Source organism: Sus scrofa, chromosome 1 (assembly GCF_000003025.6).
Source record: "Sus scrofa isolate TJ Tabasco breed Duroc chromosome 1, Sscrofa11.1, whole genome shotgun sequence".
Classification (NCBI taxonomy): domain Eukaryota; kingdom Metazoa; phylum Chordata; class Mammalia; order Artiodactyla; family Suidae; genus Sus; species Sus scrofa.
In genome coordinates this window covers 120878441-120898290 of record NC_010443.5, presented here as the reverse complement: position 1 = coordinate 120898290, position 19850 = coordinate 120878441, and the positions used below count along the sequence as shown (strand labels likewise).

Sequence of the window (19850 nt, the reverse complement as noted above, 5' to 3'; positions counted from 1 at the left end):
TTATCAATTGTCTTTCCTAATTCTTTTTTAGCTTTTAAGAGAAATAAAAGATAAAAATGAAGGATTGTTTATCTTTGATCAACTAATTGTATGAAGACTGAGGTGGACATTCATTAAATCATAGCTGCTTTATTATTATTACTATAAATATTTGATTAGATTGTTTCCAAAGTCCCTTCTAGTTTAAAAATTGTCACTGAGTTCTAGGTCTTCAATTGTTTTATTTCAGTAGTGAATGGCAACATTGATAATTTTTTCTTTTTTTCATAATTTTTGCTTTGTTTTAAATATGAACCTCTGTTATTGTCTTAAAATTCTAGTTCTCAATTTTGAACCATATGGACTCTCCTTTTCTTCATCTGGTTTCACTGGACGACAGTCTCCTGCTGGCATTTCTCTTGGTTCAGATATATCTGGAAATAGTACAGAGACAGGGCTAAAAGAGTAAGTTCCTTTCTTATTAAAATTGAGAACATAGTGTTTAAATAAGTTTAATTTTTTGCAATAGAAGTATCGTTATTTATTTTTGAAATATTTTTTATTTTTTCCATTATAGTTGGTTTATAGTGTTATGTCAGTTTTCTACTATATAAATATCTTTAAATGTTGAAAGATTCCTGAAAGCTAAGTTCTATATGGGTTGTTGTTTCAGTTGTTTCTATTTATTGCTCTCTAGGTGTTGACAGTGTACAGTCTGTCCTTGTACTTTAAGAGAGCTTGCTTACTTCCAAGACAGGGTAGAGTATATATAAGCTTTACACATAGTAATAGATTACTACATGTTGTGCATACACACACTCATATTTTTAAAGAAGTGTATCAGAACTTATATACTTAGGTGAGTATTTAGCATATAATTCTGCATTCCTCATAATCTGCTTCTTATAAACCATCTCATTGGAAGATTGACGAATATATAGATAGACATAAAATAAATCACTGACTTCATTTGAGAAAGCTATATACTTTGTTCAGAATGCTTTCAGAGCTTCTTTCTAGACACCTTGAAGATTGGTGATAGGATTTTCTAGATGTCTTAACATGGAGCTAAATCTTCATCCTTTTTGGGTAGATTTTGATTTTGGAAATATGAATAAATTACTAGAAACATGATTAAGTTAATAAAATGAGATAATATATGTAAAATGTCTCATACAGCCCAGGACATAGTAAGTGATAAATGGTAACTGCTGTAATTAATAATGTCATTGCTATCATTATTATTATCCAAAAGATGAATTTACCACATAAAATTTGTGCTCAATCTGGATAATTTTGGTCTATGAACTGATGTGACGTAAAGTAGTGAAAATGGCTTTCTTGTTTGTGAAGGAGCTTCTTCTAAAAGAGTTCAAAGATGTTTTGAATAATTGCAGCATTATTGGAATAAAATGTGATAAAATCTCATAGGTGACAGCTTTGAAAGATGACTTTTGGACAGAGTCAGCCACCTTATTTTATGTTCATCTTTGCATTTGTCAGTCTTCCAGTGAGATGGTTGTCGGAAGTATTTATCAGAAGAATGGCACATGGATTATAAGGAATGTAGAATGATCTGCTGAATGAAATGGCATAAGTTCAAATTCTCTTTCTTAGCCTTTTTTCCTGCTCTGTTGACACCTTTTTCTTTCTCAGACATTTAATTTTGGTATTCCAAGCATGGGGAGCAGATTGGGTTTGTGGGCATGTGATAGTGGTGGTGATAGCAATTAAGTACCTCAAACAGAAAATAGAGTGGCAAGGGAACTGAAACCCTTCAAACCAAGAGAGGAACCTTGGTCTCTTACCTGCACAATAGATGACAGCAACTGTTTTTTTAGTATTGAACTAGGATCTGGAGGACTTGGCAGGGCCTTGTAAATCCTACCTGTGTAAATGTACTACTTCCAGATAATGACATTTGACAAAGCTGTTGCCAAAATATCTTCTTGCCTCTGCTTGTGGGTAGCATACAGTTGACTTTTTCCACCTGATGGGAGCTTTAGCACCTGCCAAACAGCTCCAAGGACTGAATATTATCTATAGTCTATAGGACTGAGGCTCAGAATATTATCTGTAGTCTTTTCAAACTAAAGAAATGTCCTTGACTTTGTTGAATGGCTGAACTATCATTATTCTGTCTTGCTTTACTGTTTTCCTTCTTCTCTGTATTTTCTCTTTTCTCTGATTAAATTGATTCTTTGAGTAAAATTTTTCTATACATAAAAAGGCAAGTGGAGGACACGAGTGGGGTCCACTCTGGGAAAGCTTCACAGGGTGCTCAATTACAAAGCTGCTAAGGAATTATACATTCGCTGTATTATCGTGAAAGGCAACGCAATAAGAAGTATAGATTTAAAATTTCTTTCCAAAGAGTACCACAGCTAACACATTATTTCAGATTAGGAACTTTGTGTGGTAATTGGCAAGATGAATCAGCTTTAGAGAGGAGATGATCATTCTTCTTCAGTCTCTGGCAAGCTGAGAATAAAGCAAGCCCAATTTAGAATTTTTTACCTTAAGCCCTATTACAGGGCAGTACCCTACTTCAAATGGGAATTTCTAAGAGCTGAGTTAAAGTTTATCCCTAATCTTTTGAAAGTTGCTTGGCCATAATGTACATCTCTGTTTGGTCTGTTTAAAAACAATATAAAGGTATACCATATAAAATTATGGATGATATTATTACTTTTTGTCAAAATTCAAGCAAAGATGCCTCATGTTGAAAAAATTCTTTTACATTATGTTTCATATCATAAAGAAGCATATTTTGTGTGTGAAATGGTTTTATGTTGCTCTCTTATTTTCCTGCTTTTTAGACTTTCTAAATACAATACATGACAGAAAATTTATATTAACAATCAGTACGTTTACAGATGATTGTAAACCAGAAAAATTTTTTAAAAGCTTGAGGCTCCTTTTTCCTCCCCTTTCCCACTTTGCCTGTTATTGTGGGTTGAATTCCCTGGGAAGTGCATTCTGAGATAGAATTTTAGCATGCAGAATAATAAGGAGTGCCCTTGACTTCCAACAGCTGTGGAAGGAAGGGGAAAGAAGACGGTTTGGGCGAAAGAAGTTAAGAAGCAATGCAGTGTCAGCAGCAGTATCTTCTGACCCCACAGGAAGCTTTAGAACTAGATTGGCCTGTGAGAGCTGTTCTGAGATGGACTAAAATGGGTAGCCAGGACTCTGCTTCTGTTCATCAGTGATCAGATGTGGGCTGCCTGGAAGGGGGCATGGTCTCTAGTGAGGTGACTGGGACTGAGGCATAAATTCCTAAAGGTGATATGCTCCCAGCAGCTGGGGCAACAAGACCTTAATTGAAGGGATATCTGGATGGAGCATCCCAGTGTGTCCACCATACCTCCCTATTTTTAGTTAAACTAATATTTGAATCATTTGGGGAATTGCTCTTTTTTTTCCCCCTTAATAATTAAAGAATATGTTTTGGTAAACAGGGTTACAGAAACACTGTAATCCTGCTGTGGGCATTCATGAGTCCATTTGAGTTGTTGAGTATCCTAGAAATGCTGGCACTCATTTTAGGGTTCCCATAACCACTTTTTTTGTCTGCTTGCACAATATCAACCATTTTTCTTCGAAGAAGTTTGATAGATAACAGGTTTGTTTGTTTTTTTCCTTTAAACTTTTTAGAAAACTCTTTTGGTACCTGAAAAAAAGGAACAAATGAAGATATTCATAAAGGAACATTCAGCAGTAAAATTCATTGAGAAGGAATGGATTAATTCCCTATAGGGCATTTTTTATTTATATTAAATTTTCTTTAAATCATTTGGTCCTGAATAGCATTAGTTCTTCCCTCAGTATGAAGCATAATGACCTGTTTTTCCTTCTGACATACTACAGAAAATCAAACTGATGATTTCAACAAATTAAAATGGAATAATAATCAGTACAGATATTTTTCTTCATAGCTTCTTCTTTTTTTTTTTTTTTTTTGATCTTTTAGGGCTGCACCTGTGGCATATGGAGGTTCCTAGGCTAGGGATCCAATCAGAGCTGTGGCTGCTGGCCAACACCACAGCTCACGGCAATGCTGAATCCTTAACCCACTGAGCGAGGCCAGGGATCAAACCCACCTCCTCATGGATGCTAGTCTGGTTCGTTAACCACTGAGCCATGACGGGAACTCCTCAGTATAGATATTTTTGAGTCTCTCTTTTAGATTTATTTCATGATCTGCTTGTCTTGTAATACAAATTTTAAAAATGCATATTGGGATCATGACAGGGTTACTTAAATGAGCCAGTGCCAAGAAAGCATAGTTCTTATATGAAAACAATAGAGGCAGTTTTGGCTATTTCAGCTAGCACTTATGATTACATTAGTTACTCCAGATTTACAGCTGTAGCTTTTGGGACAACAGTAGGTGAGTCCAAATTCTATCCCTGCTTTACTGTTCTTTAGCTTAGGTATAAAAAACTAATAACCTTCATGCTTTTTCCAGAAATATTAATAACTATTTTCTTTTCTAGATCAAACCTCATTTCATATTTATAAATGTACATTTGTAACAGTTGAAAATGTAGGTAGTGTTCACATTAAGAAAACATTTTGAATTAAAGGTAAATTTACACATAGTGGATTTCAATGATTTTTTTTCCTCAATAGGATTTTATATAGGGAATCTATGTAGCGTTAATTCCTTTATTGAGTGATTATAGCTATGAAACTTGCATCATTTCTGATCTTTAACTCATCATAATTGAAGATAGTTTTGCAAAGTCAATGGGTGAAAGGAACTAATTTACAGTACTATTTTTGGACAACTTATTCAAGCAGTTAAATGAAGATTAAATAATCTGAAATTTTAACTAAGTCTAGAGTTCTATTGCCTTAAATCTTTCATCTGGAGAGCTGGGGAAGGTTGGTTATAACCAAAATAAAATCTAGAGATCTAGGTATTATTTCTGGCACATAGAATATAATATGAAAGCTATTTGTAAAAGATCGTGGCAATGATGTGTTTTTAAAAATGCCTCAAGAAGGTAAATTATTTAACTTGACTTGATGTCATTATCAATCTCCCCAGGGCAAATAGCTTGAAGCTGGAAGGTATAAAGAAATTGTGGGGGAAAGAGGGCTATCTTCCCAAGAAGGAAAGCAAAACTGGTGATGAAACAGAAGCTCTTCCAGTTCCTCAAGACAGTATAATAGTGGAGAATGTAGATCAACCTATAACAAAAAAGGATCAATCTCAAGTCATTACCCAGTCTAAAGAGGAAAAAGAAAAGCAATTGCTGGCATCATCATTATTTGTCGGGCTAGGATCAGAAAGTACAATCAATTTGGTAAGTAGTCAGTTATATTCCACTGAGAATCTGTGTCCCCTGTGATGTACCAAAAAATTGGCCCTACAAAAACTTTTGGCTATTACCTATACACATGGTATGAATGGCTTCCCCAGCTCCAGAGCCACCAGTGACATACCCTTTATATTCTGAAAGAGAAAGTCTAATTGGCTCAGCTTGAGTCAGGTATTCTTTTTAATGCAGTCAGTTAGGGCAAGGGTAAGTGTACAGAGGTGACCACGTGTAAACTCACCCCCATGGGCAGAGAGGACAGGTTGTAATGGGAAGGAGACTTGATGGAAGTATTGTCAATAATAATAGTTCAACAATATTGATATGTCTTTGGAAAAAGTACTTCTTAAAATGGCTTTTTTTTTTTTTTTTTTTTCCTTTTCTTTTTAGGGCCACACCCATGGCATGTGGAAGTTTCCAGGCTAGGGTCCAATTGGAGCTGCAGCTACCAGTCTATACCATAGCCACAGCAACAGGGAATCTGAGCTGCATCTGTGACCTACACCACAGTTCATGGCAACGCCGGATCCTTAACCCACTGAGTGAGGCCAGGGACCAAACACATGTCCTCACAGATATTAGTCGGGTTCGTTACCACTGAGCCACAACAGGAACTCCAAAAATGTCATTTTTAATAGTGAAAAATAGGAATCAATTTAGATGTCTAATAGGAGAATGGATACATTAATTATATTAGCTCCAAATATTACTAAAAAGTTAAAAATGATAAATACTGAATTGTAAAATTTAAAATACTCTTGATAATGTTAAGCAAAAAAAGCAGAATATAAAGTTACTTGTACCTTACTTATAACTGTTAAGATAAAAGTATTGAAGTTGGAATTATACAAAAATGAAAATTATATTCAGACATTATAGTGATAATGATTTTTAAAACTTTTTATGTTGACATATTATTGTCATAGTGAAAGGTTGAAAAATTAGAGGGAAGTACAGGTGCTATTTTTGAGTGTCTGAGAATTCCATTTGTAATTTTCCATTTTGTGGGCAGATGATCCCACCTAGTACAAAATTGTGATGTTATATTTTCTTCAGTTTTATATCATTACAGCTCTATCATCCTCCTTCCTTGGTGGAATTTTTCCTACGTCTCTGTCAACACTAGACCAGACTCTAGGCTACACTCTTTGCCTGTATTTCTTTCTTTTCCTTTCTAAGAAAAAATAAATTCAGCCCCAAAGTATTAGTAAGTAACATATCTTAATGCTTCCGTTAGCATTTGTATTTCAACAGCAGAGTAACTGATCTTGGGTCTTTGAGCTGTTCCAGCAGGCCATGGTGAGGGTGCCAGTAAATGATCTGGTGCTGATGGGGCAAGTTCTCAGTGGTCAGAGTGCACCCAGGCTTATGAAGCCCTGATTTGTGAACTTCATTGCTGGTATTGAAGGATTCCTGCCTTCTCAACGAAGTGCATAGTTTTCAGTTAAAATCTTTCTTAGGAGAACATTCAAATTAATCGCCAAACGTTTTTGTGGTGGGCTTGAAATCACAAATGTAATTAGGATGTTTTTCTATTTAAGTTAGGTTAATTCCTTTGTTAGGTTAATTCCTTTGTGGGTTACCTATTACGCTTTCCCCTCAGCTATCACTAGAATTGTTTTTAAAAATGTGTAAAAAGAGTATATTTCCCTGTTTAATGGAACCCTGAATTCTGTGAGGAACTAGGTTACAATTCAGATGGCATCATGCAAAAAAGAGGAGAAGCAAATAAGCAAATAATTGTATAAAATTAGCATGTATTCTCTTACTTCTCAGCCCCAATTTTTTCCTCTCTCACTATGTCACTGGATATGCTCCATCTATATCATAAGTCCCTTTGGATGGCTGCTTTTCTGTAGCAATCTTATTCTCTCTTTGAATTTTTCTTATGTTTAAAGTTCTCAGTTACATAGGTCAAGGCTATATTGAGCATTTCATTTTGACTTTTTTTTTTTTTTTTTCTGTCCGTGTTTGCAGCACGCAGAAGTTCCTGGGCTGGGGATTGAACCTGAGCCACATCAGTGACAATGCTGGATCCTTAACCCACTGTGCCACAGGAGAACTCCTTAACTATCTTTTGTTTTTAAGTCTGTGGTCTGTTTTGAGTTAATTTTTTTACATGGTTCACTATAGGGGTCAAAGTTTTTTCCCACCTTTTCCTTTTATTTCACTGTTAATTTAAAAAAGTATTTTCTTTGGGCTATGAGTTGGAGGTTGACTGTTTCTTTTCTTTAAGTAGTTTAACAAAGGTCACTCCAGTGTCTTCTGGTTTGTGTAGCTTTTAACTAACAGCAAATTACACAGTGCAGAAGAAAAGATCATTACACTGGAAGACAAATAGAAACTATCCAAAATAAAACACAGAAAGAAAAGAAAAAACAAAAACCCCAAAATATCAGTGACCTGAGGAATAATATCGAGCAGTCTAATGTATGTCAAATTTGAGTCCCATGGCTACAGGAAATGGAATTCCTCCACTCCCCCCATATCCCAACTTGTTTTCATTTTTCTGTTACTATGATGTTAATTCTTGTATCATGACTTCTGAATTGAAAGGTAGGAGACAAACTTATTTGCTAGGAGTTGGCAGAGATGTTGGGATGTGAGGGGATGAGAGGATAAGAAAAGGGAATTCGAATTCTAGTTAACTAGAATCTTGCCAAAAGTGGCCATGTAGTGTTAAATGTTAAAGCCCCCAGAAGGAAAGACTTTAAATAGCACCATCTGCTGCACTGATTCTAGATGGAACTTTGTGTAAGGGGGCTCTTTGAGCCATCACTCTTACATAGATTTATAGATATTTCTTTGAGAGGCTTAGCTCAAGGATGGTAAGTTTGCTGTTCCCATCCCAAGTCTGTCACAAACATTGCTAAAAACTTATAGAATTCTTTCCTGGTATGTGTTATAGTTAGCCACTGCTAGTTGATTCTTAAGGTAAAATCAGGTTTTCTCCTGTTTATTGACTCATAGGTCATGAAAACATAATTATAAATCATGGAACCAAAGTTTGAGGCATCCCTGTTCCTTTACTTCTATAAACCAACTTGGGAAGCTCGAAAATGGCTAGCTTTCTCACTGTTTTTAATTTGTGTAATTTGTACTTTAGTATTCTGAAATCAAATAGGTTTTTAGAATTGTTCATAATTGACTTTTTGACTTTATTTCTTTTTCTCATTTTGTGTATTTTTGGTAAGGAATAGATTTTGCTTAATAGTTCAGAGTTATGTAGCTGTCAGAATTTTAGGGCTTAACATTTTATTCTTCTCCAAGTCTTTGTTAATCCATGGTTTATAGATAGAACTTTAGCAAGGTAGTAAGTTGCTCATTTGAAATTATAGAAAAATGTTTAAAACTTGTGACTTAGTTGAATGCTTTCTTTTTATAATATTATTGTATTTTATTTTTGCAGCTAGGGAAAGCAGATGCTATTTCTCACAAGTTCAGAAGGAAATCAAAAGTTAAGGAAACCAAAAGTGGGGAAACAACGAGTGCTCAACATACGACCCATTCTTCCTTTAGTTCTTCATCAAATATGAATTATGAAGACGATTATTATTTGGATAACTTGCAGGACCGAGGAGACAAAGAATTAAATAAATTTTCTCTCAATTCAAAACTTTTGGATTCTGAGCCACTCACAGAACTTCCCTTGGTTGAGAAACTCTCAAATTGCAGGCTGTCTACACCCTCTTTGTTTGCTGATAACAACATGGAAGTTTTTCACCCTCCTCAATCTACTGCAGCCTCAGTTGCCAATGAAATCTCTTTAGCTTCCTCTTTGTTAGAAGAAACTACTGAACACATGCATTCAGATCTTATGGAAGTCTGTAATGATGAAACCGTATCAGTGTCTTTTTACAAAATTTGGCAAGATGATTGTTTGTTGCTGGTCTGGTCCGTTTTTAATAAGAGTGGTTTGGAACTAAAAAGTGCTAACTTGGAAATTGCTCCTGCAGAAAATTTCAAGGTAAGACAATGAATGGTTCATTATTTCTACCTTAAATAGACAATGCTTAGTGTTTCTGCTGTTGATGCTTTTGATGGCTTATAAATTTCTCCCACATCCTTCTTTCCTCTTTAGCAGAAACATGAAAGATGTGACAGAGTTTTTTATTATTTTAAGTAGGGATGAATTATTCAAAAGAGACAAACATAATAAAGATTTTATGGGGGGAAACCGTAAATGCAAAGTGAGTTTCAATAGAGCACAGTAGTTTAGAATGTAGGCTCTTGACTCAGACTGCTTGGCTTTGGATCTTGCTTCTGTTGCTTATTAGCTGTTTTACACAGTCAAGCTATATAACTGTTTTTGCCTCAGTTTCCTCACATTTAAAGTGAAATTTTTTTTTTTTTTTTGTCTTTTGTCTATTTAGGAACACCCCTGTGGCATATGGAGGTTCCCAGACTAGGGGTCTAATCGGAGCTGTAGCTGCCAGCCTATACCACAGCCACAGCAATGCCAGATCTGAGTCGCATCTGTGACTTACACCACAGCTCATGGCAACCTACTGAGCAAGGCCAGGGATCGAACCCACTTCCTCATGGATACTACTTGGGTTCATTAATCACTGAGCCACAATAGGAACTCCAAAAATGAAAATATAAATAATGTGTGCCTTTGCACTGTACTGAGTACTCAGGTGTCAATTCTGTTTCTTCCCTAGCTCTCAGACATTACCGTTGTGATTTCTAGAAACATCCTAATTGCATTAATGTGGGAATGTCTTTGGTGAAGTTATAATGAGGAAACTGACTCTTTTTTCTTCTATGGACTAGAATGCATTGTGTGGTATATTACCTGGGCCTGAGCTGGGCAGAAGTTCCTGATTATAGATTATAATCACCTGTGGAACTTAAAAACACAAACTGGAGTTCCCATTGTGGCTTAGCAGGTTAGGAACCCAGCTAGTATCCATAAGGGTGCAGGTTCGATTCCTGTCCTTGCTCAGTGGGTTAAGGATCTGGCATTGCTGCAAGCTGTGACGTAGGTTGCAGATGCAGCTTGGATCTTGCATTGCTGTGGCTGTGGTATAGGCCAGCAGCTGTAGCTCTTATTTGACCCCTTGCCTGGGAACTTCCATATGGCACAGGTATGACCCTTAAAACAAACAAACAAACAAACAAAAAACCCCACAAACCAAAACCCAATTCAGTTGTCCGAGTCTTACCACCAGAGTTTGAGTAAGGGTGGAGAATGAGAGGGGAAGATACCTGAATTATTTTTTTTAACTCTCCTGGCTTTAAAAATCTGGTGCTAGCTGGTATTGAGAGCCAAATGACTAGAGTTTAATCTGTTTTTTATTGTTAAATTCCATAGACGTTTTCATTGTAATTACATTTGCTACATAATTTCGACCCATGTATTATTAGTACCCATGTACTATTATTTATTAACTATCTGTGCTAGTGAATTTTTCTCAAATGAAGTTGTCAGTTATCTTCATAATTTGCCTTGTTCTTAATGTCTCACAATAGTATGCTTTTGTACTACTTAAATTGCATAGAAAATTGGTTTTCATATGGTAGTCTGTGTTGATTCCTTTTTTAATACTTATGTTACTTTTATTTACAGATCACCGAGCAACCTGGATGCTGCTTGCCTGTAATAGAAGCAGAAAGCACCAAAAATTTTCAGTACAGTATGCAGATGGAAAAACCTTTTATAGAAGGGACTCTTTCTGGTTTTATAAATTATCAAGTGATGGATACTCATTCTGTTCAGCTTGAATTTTCAGTAACCTTATCACTATTAGATTTCATTAGGTAAATATTTTCTATAAAATTAATTCAAATTATTCATTCATTCAGCAAATATTTACTAAGCCTCTTCTCTGGATGGAGAGCAGTTCAAAACTACACACCCCTACCTCTAGGGAGGAGACATCGAACAGTCATATAAATGCATGTGTAATTGTGAATTGTGCTATGAAGAGAAAGTAAATGGTAGGATGGGTGATTATAATGTGGGACCCATTCTAGATTGGGGTTGGCTAGTGATCATGGAAAACTGAGCCACAAGAGAACTCCTTGCCCGACTTTTTAAAAAGCTTTTAAAGTTTCTCTCATTTGTATTTCATTTATTAGATTAATTTTTTCATAAAGTCTTTTCATTAAGTTTTAAAGATCTGCAAGTAAGTTACTCAGCAAAGTTATTAAACTTACATTAGACATACAATAGTATTTAGTATTATACTAGGCACTGTGCACTGTTGCCCAAATAATTACAGTCTAAATGTGCAGTTCCTGTCGTGACTCAGCGGAAACGAACCATACTAATATTCATAAAGATGCAGGTTCCATCCCTGGCCTCGCTCAGTGGGTTAAGGATCCGGCATTGCCGTGAGCTGTGGTGTAGATCACAGACACAGCTCAGATCTGGCATTGCTGTGGCTGTGGTATAGGCTGACAGCTACAGCTGCGATTTGACCCCAGCCTGGGAACCTCCATATGCTGTGGGTGCGGCCCTTACAAAGACAAAAAAAGGAATGAAGAATACCAGTGACTATCTGTAAAAAATATTTTTTAAACCTTTACACATCACCTATATTAGACTACTATAATTTTTGCCTATTCTTTAAAGTTATTTAATTTAAAGAAGTGGAAGTGGCCTGTGGAAGTTCCTGGGGTAGGGATCAAACCCAGGTGACAGCAGCAGCCTGAGCCACAGCAGTGACAACTGCCACATCCTTAACCCGCTGAGCCACAAGAGAACTCCTCTTTAAAGTTCTTTAGTAAGAACATGTTTATCAGTCTGTCACAGAGTATTTATTTATTTATACCATGGTACCAAAAAGATAGAATTCAGCCTTCAAAAAACTTATATTCTGTGGAGTTCCCGTCATGGCACAGTGGTTAACGAATCTGACTAGGAACCATGAGGTTGTGGGTTCGGTCCCTGGCCTTGCTCAGTGGGTTAAGGATCCGGCGTTGCTGTGAGCTGTGGTGTAGGTTGCAGACACGGCTCGGATCCCTCGTTGCTGTGGCTCTGGCGTAGGCCAGTGACTACAGCTCCGATTTGACCCCTAGCCTGGGAAACTCAATATGCCGCGGGAGCGGCCCAAGAAATGGCAAAAAGACAAAAAAAAAAAACCAACAAAACTTATGTTCTGTGACTGTAACGGTATATCCATGATGCGTGTTAGTAACCTGAGGAAGCACAACATATATGACATAAACAGTTCTCTTTTGCTTATTAATAAAAATATTTATATGTTAAAATATTTTTTCTTAATTATAAAATCAGCACATACTTATTATAAAAATTAAATGTTATATAAAAATATAATTCGAATATGAAAATTTCCTATAACTCCTTTCAGTTTACGTAAATAGCGTAAACTGTTTGATCTTCAATTGCCTGAACCATTTTATTTTATTTTTTTTGCAGCTGCACCTGCAGCATGTGGAAGTTCCAGGGCTAGGGGTCGAATTCGAGCCACATCTGTGACCTGTGCCACAGCTTGCAGCAACACCAGATCCTTAACCTGCTGAGAGAGACCAGAGATCAAACCTGCATCCTCACAGAGACAATGTCGGGTGCTTAACCTGCTGAGCCACAGTAGGAACTCCACCTGAACCACTTTCAGTGTATCTTTTTTTTTTTTCCTCTTTTTGCTACACCTGTGGCATACGGAAGTTCTCAGATCAGGGATCAAATCTGAGCCTGAGCTGTGACCTTCGCCACAGCTGCAGCAGTGCTGGATCCTTCACCCACTGTGCTGGGTCAGGGCTTGCCTCCACTAAGACACAAGCTGGCCCACTGCACCACAGTATATTTATTAATATCCTTTCTCTTGGTCCAGTTTGCGGAAGGTGCTGGTTTCTATTCATACTCTTGTATGTGACTTTGATAGACTGTCTCGTCTGCAAATCTAAAGTATACATGAAAGAAAAGTTTTATATTTGAATGATTCATGGACTTACTTGGTGAAATTTTACTGAAATGACTAATAACGTAGAAAAAGAGAGAACTGGGTGATTTATTGAAAAAGACATTTGTTCTTTAATAACATCTGCTTTCAGCATTTTCTTCAGGTTGGAGGATGATGGTAAGTATTGATCCTGTATAAATTTTGTGGAATCTAGATTTACAGTGATTTTTTCCTTTAAATTTCCATGAGTCATTTGAAATGTATTTGTTTGGAATAATTTCATTCTTATGGACATAAATCTAATTTTAAAACTTATTTGCAGACCATTAAAAATTTCTACTGAAGACTTTGGTAAACTTTGGTTATCCTTCGCAAATGATGTGAAACAAAATGTAAAGATGTCAGAATCTCAAGCTGCTCTGCCTTCTACTCTGAAGACCCTGCAGCAGGAACTAAGACTTCATGTTGTTGACATTATAGGTTTGTAGAGTTCTGAAAAGGCAGTCTTATGTTTATAGGGGCTTTCTTACAATCAGAAAACAAATCAACTCTTAGTAAGTGTCAAGATTTAGAGCTACATTTCCTGTTAGGAATATTTTTCAGATACTCAGTATCTTTCACATATCTTTCAGATGAGTGTGTTGTTCAGACTTTATTAAATAATTTTTTGTGTGGTATAATATATATAACAGTTTACCATTTTAACCATGTTTAAGTGTACAAGTTAGTGGCATTAAATGCATTCATGTTGTTGTGTAGCCATTGCCACCATCATCTCCAAAACTTGCTCCTCTTTCTTTACTAAAACTCTGTACCCATTAAACACCCACTGTCCCTCCCTCTCCAGCCCCTGGCAGTCACCATTCTCTTTTCTGTCTGTGTAAATATGACTACTCTAGTTACCTCATCAAATTGGAATCATGCAATATTTGTTCTTTTGTGACTGATTTCACTTATCATAGTATCTTCAAGATTCGTCCATGTTATAGCATGTATCAAAGTTTCCTTCGTTTTTAAGCCTGAATACTGTTTCTTTATACGACTGTGTCACAGTTTGTTTATCCATTAATCCTTTGATGTACACTTAGGTTGCTTCCACCTTTTGGTTTTTATGAATAATGCTGCTTTGAACACAGGTAAATAGATATCTGTGTTTAAGTCCCTGCTTTCAATTCTTTTGGTTATATACCCAAAAGTAGAATTGCTAGGTCATATGGTAATTCTATATATAGTTTTTGGAAAAACTGTCACATTGTTTTCCAAAGCAACTGTGCTATTCTCACCAAGAATGCTCTAGTGTTTCCATTTCTTCACATCCTCACCAATGCTTATTTATTTATCTTGATAGTTGCCATCCTAATGGGTGTGGGTGTCAAGTAGTAATGTATTATGGTTTTGATTTGCATTTCCTAATGATTAGTGATGTTGAATATCTTTTCATATGCTTTTTGACCATTTGTATATCTTCTTTGGAAAAATGTCTGTTGAAGTCTTTTTTATTAAAAGAGTTTCTAATTTTGTTTTGTTGTAGGCAGTGAAGGGCTTTTGGCCTGTCAGCTGCTCCCATCCAGCCCCTGCTTGCTGCATTTCCGAGTTCATGGTGACATATTAGCCCTGTGGTTCAGATCCTCCTGCTCTACTCTTCCTGACTATTTACTCTATCAGTGTCAAAAGGTGATGGAGGGATCCTAGCAGAAGTTCTGCTTATATTTTACCCCATCAAAATAAATGGTTTACATAGATAAACGTATTTACCAAAGTAAAAAGGACTCATGGTACTTCTAATGAAAGTGGGGATTATTCATGTTGTGGTTTTATGTTTTCTTTATGAATTCCTGATCAAGAAAGATCCCCAAGAAACTGTATCCCAACCTTTTACTCAGGATTGTACAGTATGTTTAGGTTCCAAAAAAGTGACCTAAGCTAATGTTATAAACTGCTAATGATTTGTATATCACTTAGGGTAGGAGGACTGAAAATATTTATTTTGTTATAAATAATTTTATAGCAAATTTACTCCAGTGCTAGCTGATTTGTGGTAAAGCCAAGTCTCCGTTCTCTGCATTAATGGAGAGGAGGCATGAACTTGATAATCCCAAACCTAATTCATATTTGGCTTTGGAGTGCAGTGTATGCTTTTTGGTAGGCAAGTCATTGCTTTCAGTTATGTTTTGCTTAGATCAGTATTGAACTAAATTGGCACAGCACACACTAGTAATTGAGGGAGATCCATGAGCATGTTGGATATTGGAGGGGGATCCAGTCTGTGATACAGTTTTTATTATAGATAACTAGTTATACGTAATTGCAGACAGTTTGACTACAAAATTTGTTTTCAACTTGCATTTATTTTTAAAATTCAAAGTGAATCACTGTATTCTAGTTTTAAAAATTCAGAGCCATTTATAAAATATCAGATAGAAAAAACCTATAAGAGCACACAGTACTAAAGTAAACAGGTTATAAAAGGACTTTATAGTTATGGCAAATATCTTAGTTACCACTTGGGTTTTTTTTTTGGCAAATTAAAATTTGTGATTAGAGTGTAAACAGCAAAACACCTTTCCTGGGCTTTGAATCTACTAGTACTCAGTGATACAACCAGAAGAGTGACTAAGTATATCATACAGGTTCTTCAGTAAAATATATCATTTTCAGGTTATAGTTGTGCCTATATGGCCTCTGGCAGAACTATTAATCAGTTGAAGAGGTTAAGCGTGATATGAATGATAGACCAGAACTTTGAGATTGTACATTAATGTTAAAAGCTGAAATAACATTTTATAAAACCTTATGGTGCTACAGAAAATATTTATTATTTCACTTTTTCTGGTACTTCACCATGGAAACTATTCAGGTAATGTAGTTTTAAGTCGTTGCAGTTAATATCTGGTTAATTGGTATTGTTTATCACCCAGGTGTGGAATTGTGGTTTTAGGTTTTCTCATTAATCATAGCTATAAAGATGCTAAGGGAATTCCCCAAAGCTGAGAGATTTCATTAGTCATTTGTGCTTAGCATGTATCTCCCTAAAAGTGAAAGCAACAGTTTAAAAAATTAATTTTCAACTTATTAAAAAAACACTTTTTAATTTCATGCTTTTAAAAAATGTAACAGTAAAACCTTCCTATAAGAGCAGTGAAAAGTGGCTAGAATTTCCTCCATAGGTTTCTCCCATTGAGTAGAATACTTCAGATTCATCTTCAAGCTCCCAGACTGTCATGAAGGGAATGTGAATGTTGGGGTTTGGTGTACTCTGGTGGCTAGACTCATCAGCTTTTTCTTTATTTCTACCTCTGTCAGCAGCAACCACCCTACCCACCAGGTTCTGCTGTTACTCTAAGAGATAGGAAGTGTCCTGTCACTTTGCAGAGGAATGTAGAGTGTGGCAAAAGAGGTGCTTCAATTTTTTGTGTCTCTCCTTCCATGTGATTTCATGATCACCAAGGCTGGGTTGAGTGTAGAGCAGTGGACATAAGGAGCCCAGAAAGCAGATGAACAAGTAGCTGGGAGAGATTACATTGAGCTGCTGGGCTGCTTTGTTACAAGGGTGTTCATTGGTGGCAACAGCAGTTTTCATGAGAGCCATGCTTGGTCTGAAACGCTGTCTCACCATGGGAAATGTGTAATGGTAGGTTAGGGCTGGGAGCATGATTTTGGGTGTGCTGGGAACATGGTGTCACTTTTGTTCTTTTTGAGCTGACTACATAAAAAAATGGGATAACAGGGTTTCTACTGAAATTTTTAGTGAAATATTTACATTTTTATATTTTGTGGTTTTAAAAACAGTTATAGGAAGGAGTAAATTTTAAAGAATTTCAGAGCAGAGTATATTCTGCCTAAACTAATTCAATATTTTAAGTTCTAGATCAGGCATCACCAATCTTTTTGGCATTGTAAGAGATATACCTGAAGTAGGAAGAACAATTTTTCTTAATAAATCGTCTCTTTACCTTATAGTCATAATTTAATCAAATAAAGGGGCAGCATCTGGGATAACAGCTGTTGGGGAGAGGGGTGGAGGAGAGAAAGACCCAGTTGTGTGAGTTAAGTGCCAGACATCTTTGCTGGGAATCCAGGTGACAGGAAGTGTGAATCTGAGGAGAATGAAGGGAAGACAGGAGAGCCTTAAGAGCAGGTGGAGGAAGAAGGATCAAGCTCCCACCAGAATAGTCCCTGTGGAGTCAAGGCAGATTAGTCTCAGGGTAACGTGGGCTCTGAGTAAGTGTCCTCCTGAAAAAACTGCAGATAGAAGTTGAGATACAAAGTGCTGATGTGCCAAGCATGCCAAGCACAGCATATGCTCTGCAAAGTAGGATTGTTTAAAAAAAATATTCTATCATTTACTGAAACAATTGTGAAAATGCAGTATTTTTTTCCTTTATTATAGTTTATATCACTAATATTTTAAAATATTGAGCTTTTTTTCCCCTGTGGGTAAATGTGGTCTTTGTCTCATGATCGTGTTCTTTGTCTCATGATTTTGAGCGACCAGAAGTGCACTGAACCTATTCACGTGTCTTTTAAGGTGTTTTTCTGTGTTAAAATTTTAGGAGCGAAAAATGCAAGTGAATAACAACTTACCAAGCATTAATTATCTTATTCTGTAATTTGAAAAAATTCAGTTAAACATGTAATAAATGCAAAGTGATCTATATTGTTCTTTGGTCTGTATATTCCTTATTATATAAATAGCTGAATAATAAGTAAAACTACTCAGTAATTTGATAGGCATTAGCTAAAAAGAGCAGAAACAATTGGAATGGAATGAAAAGAGTAATTTACTTATTATAGCTCCAAAGAATCTCATTGAATTGGTTAAAAGTAAAGATACTACTGTTTCTCTACAATGTTGAGAAAAAACTTTATGGGCTTCCAGCAGGTTGGAGCATGGATCAATACTCAGGTGCCTGTTCATGTTCCATGCTTTCATCCTAGGCTGACCAGAACATTCAGAGCAGAGTGTTTTGTTTCTATATTGCCTCTCCTCAAGATGCAAGAAACATGGTAAGTCAGGTGGTGACTTAGTGTCCAAAGACTCTGAATCTCCTGACTGTCTCTGATTATGTATCCTAAAACACAAAGCTAAATCAGAAATGGTGTTTAAATCTCACTGATCTGCCTCTTGTTTTCTATAATGTGTAATAGGAAAATGTTCTGAGACTTAAAACCCCATCTTTGGGGCACCAAAGGAGGTTTAAATGTCTCACAGCCACTGCAGGAATTAAAAAGAAAGGGTGGCCTGTTGCCAAATGGATGGGCCAGGACTAATGATTACATGAAAGTTACTTGTTTACATGTATGTGTAATGAGAGACTACAAGAAACCAGGTAGTTAGAGCCCAGGTGTATATTTTTATGTCCCTTTTGCCTGGTACATAACTGTCACTCATTTTATTGAATGAATGACTAAAGTGACCTGCTCCTTCAAAATAAGTAATCTGAAACCAGTAATATCCAGGGATTTATTTTAGTAATCTTATGATTCGCCCAGAAATAAAAGTGATCTGATCTGGTTTATAGATATAAGTCAGCAGAAAAGGGTTCTAGTGAAAATAGCTTGTGCCAATTTGTTTGAGATGGTAGAGAAGAAATAATAGTGCCTTGATGAGACTCTTAACCAGCCTACGACTAAGTCCCATGAGAACTTGCTATGCTGTTTAAGAGATCACTGTGAAAATGCAGTGTGATTACAGAGAGAAGTTATGACTTGTCAAAGGGGAAATTTACTGTAATATATCAGATGTCCATGAATTCTTACTGGTCTAGAAGAATTTGTTCTAAGACAGAAAGCACTAGACATTAGGTTAGTGAAGTTAAAGCTAGGAAGCTAATGAATGTAGGCAGATTTACTGGCTAAATTAGTATCACCTATTTCTTTAGAAAAGTGAGAAATTTGATAATGGGAGAGACAACTATATTGATATTAATTAGATCGATAGTGTCAGGAAAGTTGGGTTAGAACAATCCAAACAAAAAAGAACACACAAAAGAAGCAAAAGAAGTTACTTAAAAGGACACAGCAAAAGAAGTTACTTAAAAGGAAATGTTTCATTTGCATTACATGGGAAATTTTATGGTAGGTGTATGGATGAAAGACAGGAAGATACCTCCAAAAATGAATCCCTGAGAACCATGAGAACTTGAAGATTATGGCCTGGATACAGAGGAAATGGGGTAGGGGTGGGGAAAGTCAAACAAGTTTATTGGAACACCTGTCATGCTAAAAAAATAGTGAGTCCTTGGAAGTGGTTATAGCTAGATTGTGGGGTTTTTTTTGTTTGTTTGTTTCTTTGTTTTTTGTTTTTTTTACAAGAGAAGGAATCAATTTCCTTTAGTTATTTTAATTTTGTTTTGTTTTGTTTTTTAGGGCTGCACCTGCAGCATATGGAGGTTCCCAGGCTAGGGTTCTAATCAGAGCTACACTTGCTGGCCTACACCACAGACACAGCAATGCAGAATTGAGCCACGTCTGCAACCTATACTGTAGCTCACGGCAACGCCAGATCCTTAACCCACTAAGCAAGGACAGGGATTGAACCCACAACCTCATGGTTCCTAGTCAGATTCGTTTCTGCTGCGCCACGACAGGCTCTCCTCCTTTAGTTATTTTAAACTTTTTCTGAGTGGATAAGTGTGTTTTCCTTCCTTAAAGCAATAAATTGCCAATGTAACTA

At 36.3% G+C, this 19850-nt stretch overlaps 1 protein-coding gene across 3 annotated transcripts in view; it reads left to right on the top strand.

The window, feature by feature from the left end:
• AP4E1 (adaptor related protein complex 4 epsilon 1 subunit) overlaps positions 1–17831 on the top strand; it is a 65586-nt gene extending 47755 nt beyond the window's left edge. For 2 of the 3 annotated variants that reach the window (XM_001924871.7, XM_013992999.2), the window contains 6 exons: positions 321–444; positions 5033–5291; positions 8713–9270; positions 10876–11066; positions 13497–13654; positions 14706–17831. In XM_001924871.7, coding sequence (XP_001924906.4) covers positions 321–444; positions 5033–5291; positions 8713–9270; positions 10876–11066; positions 13497–13654; positions 14706–14866 — 1451 coding nt within the window. In that variant the 3' untranslated portion in view covers positions 14867–17831. The remainder of the gene's footprint in view (positions 1–320; positions 445–5032; positions 5292–8712; positions 9271–10875; positions 11067–13496; positions 13655–14705) is intronic. The other variant, XM_013993000.2, reaches the window with a different exon arrangement.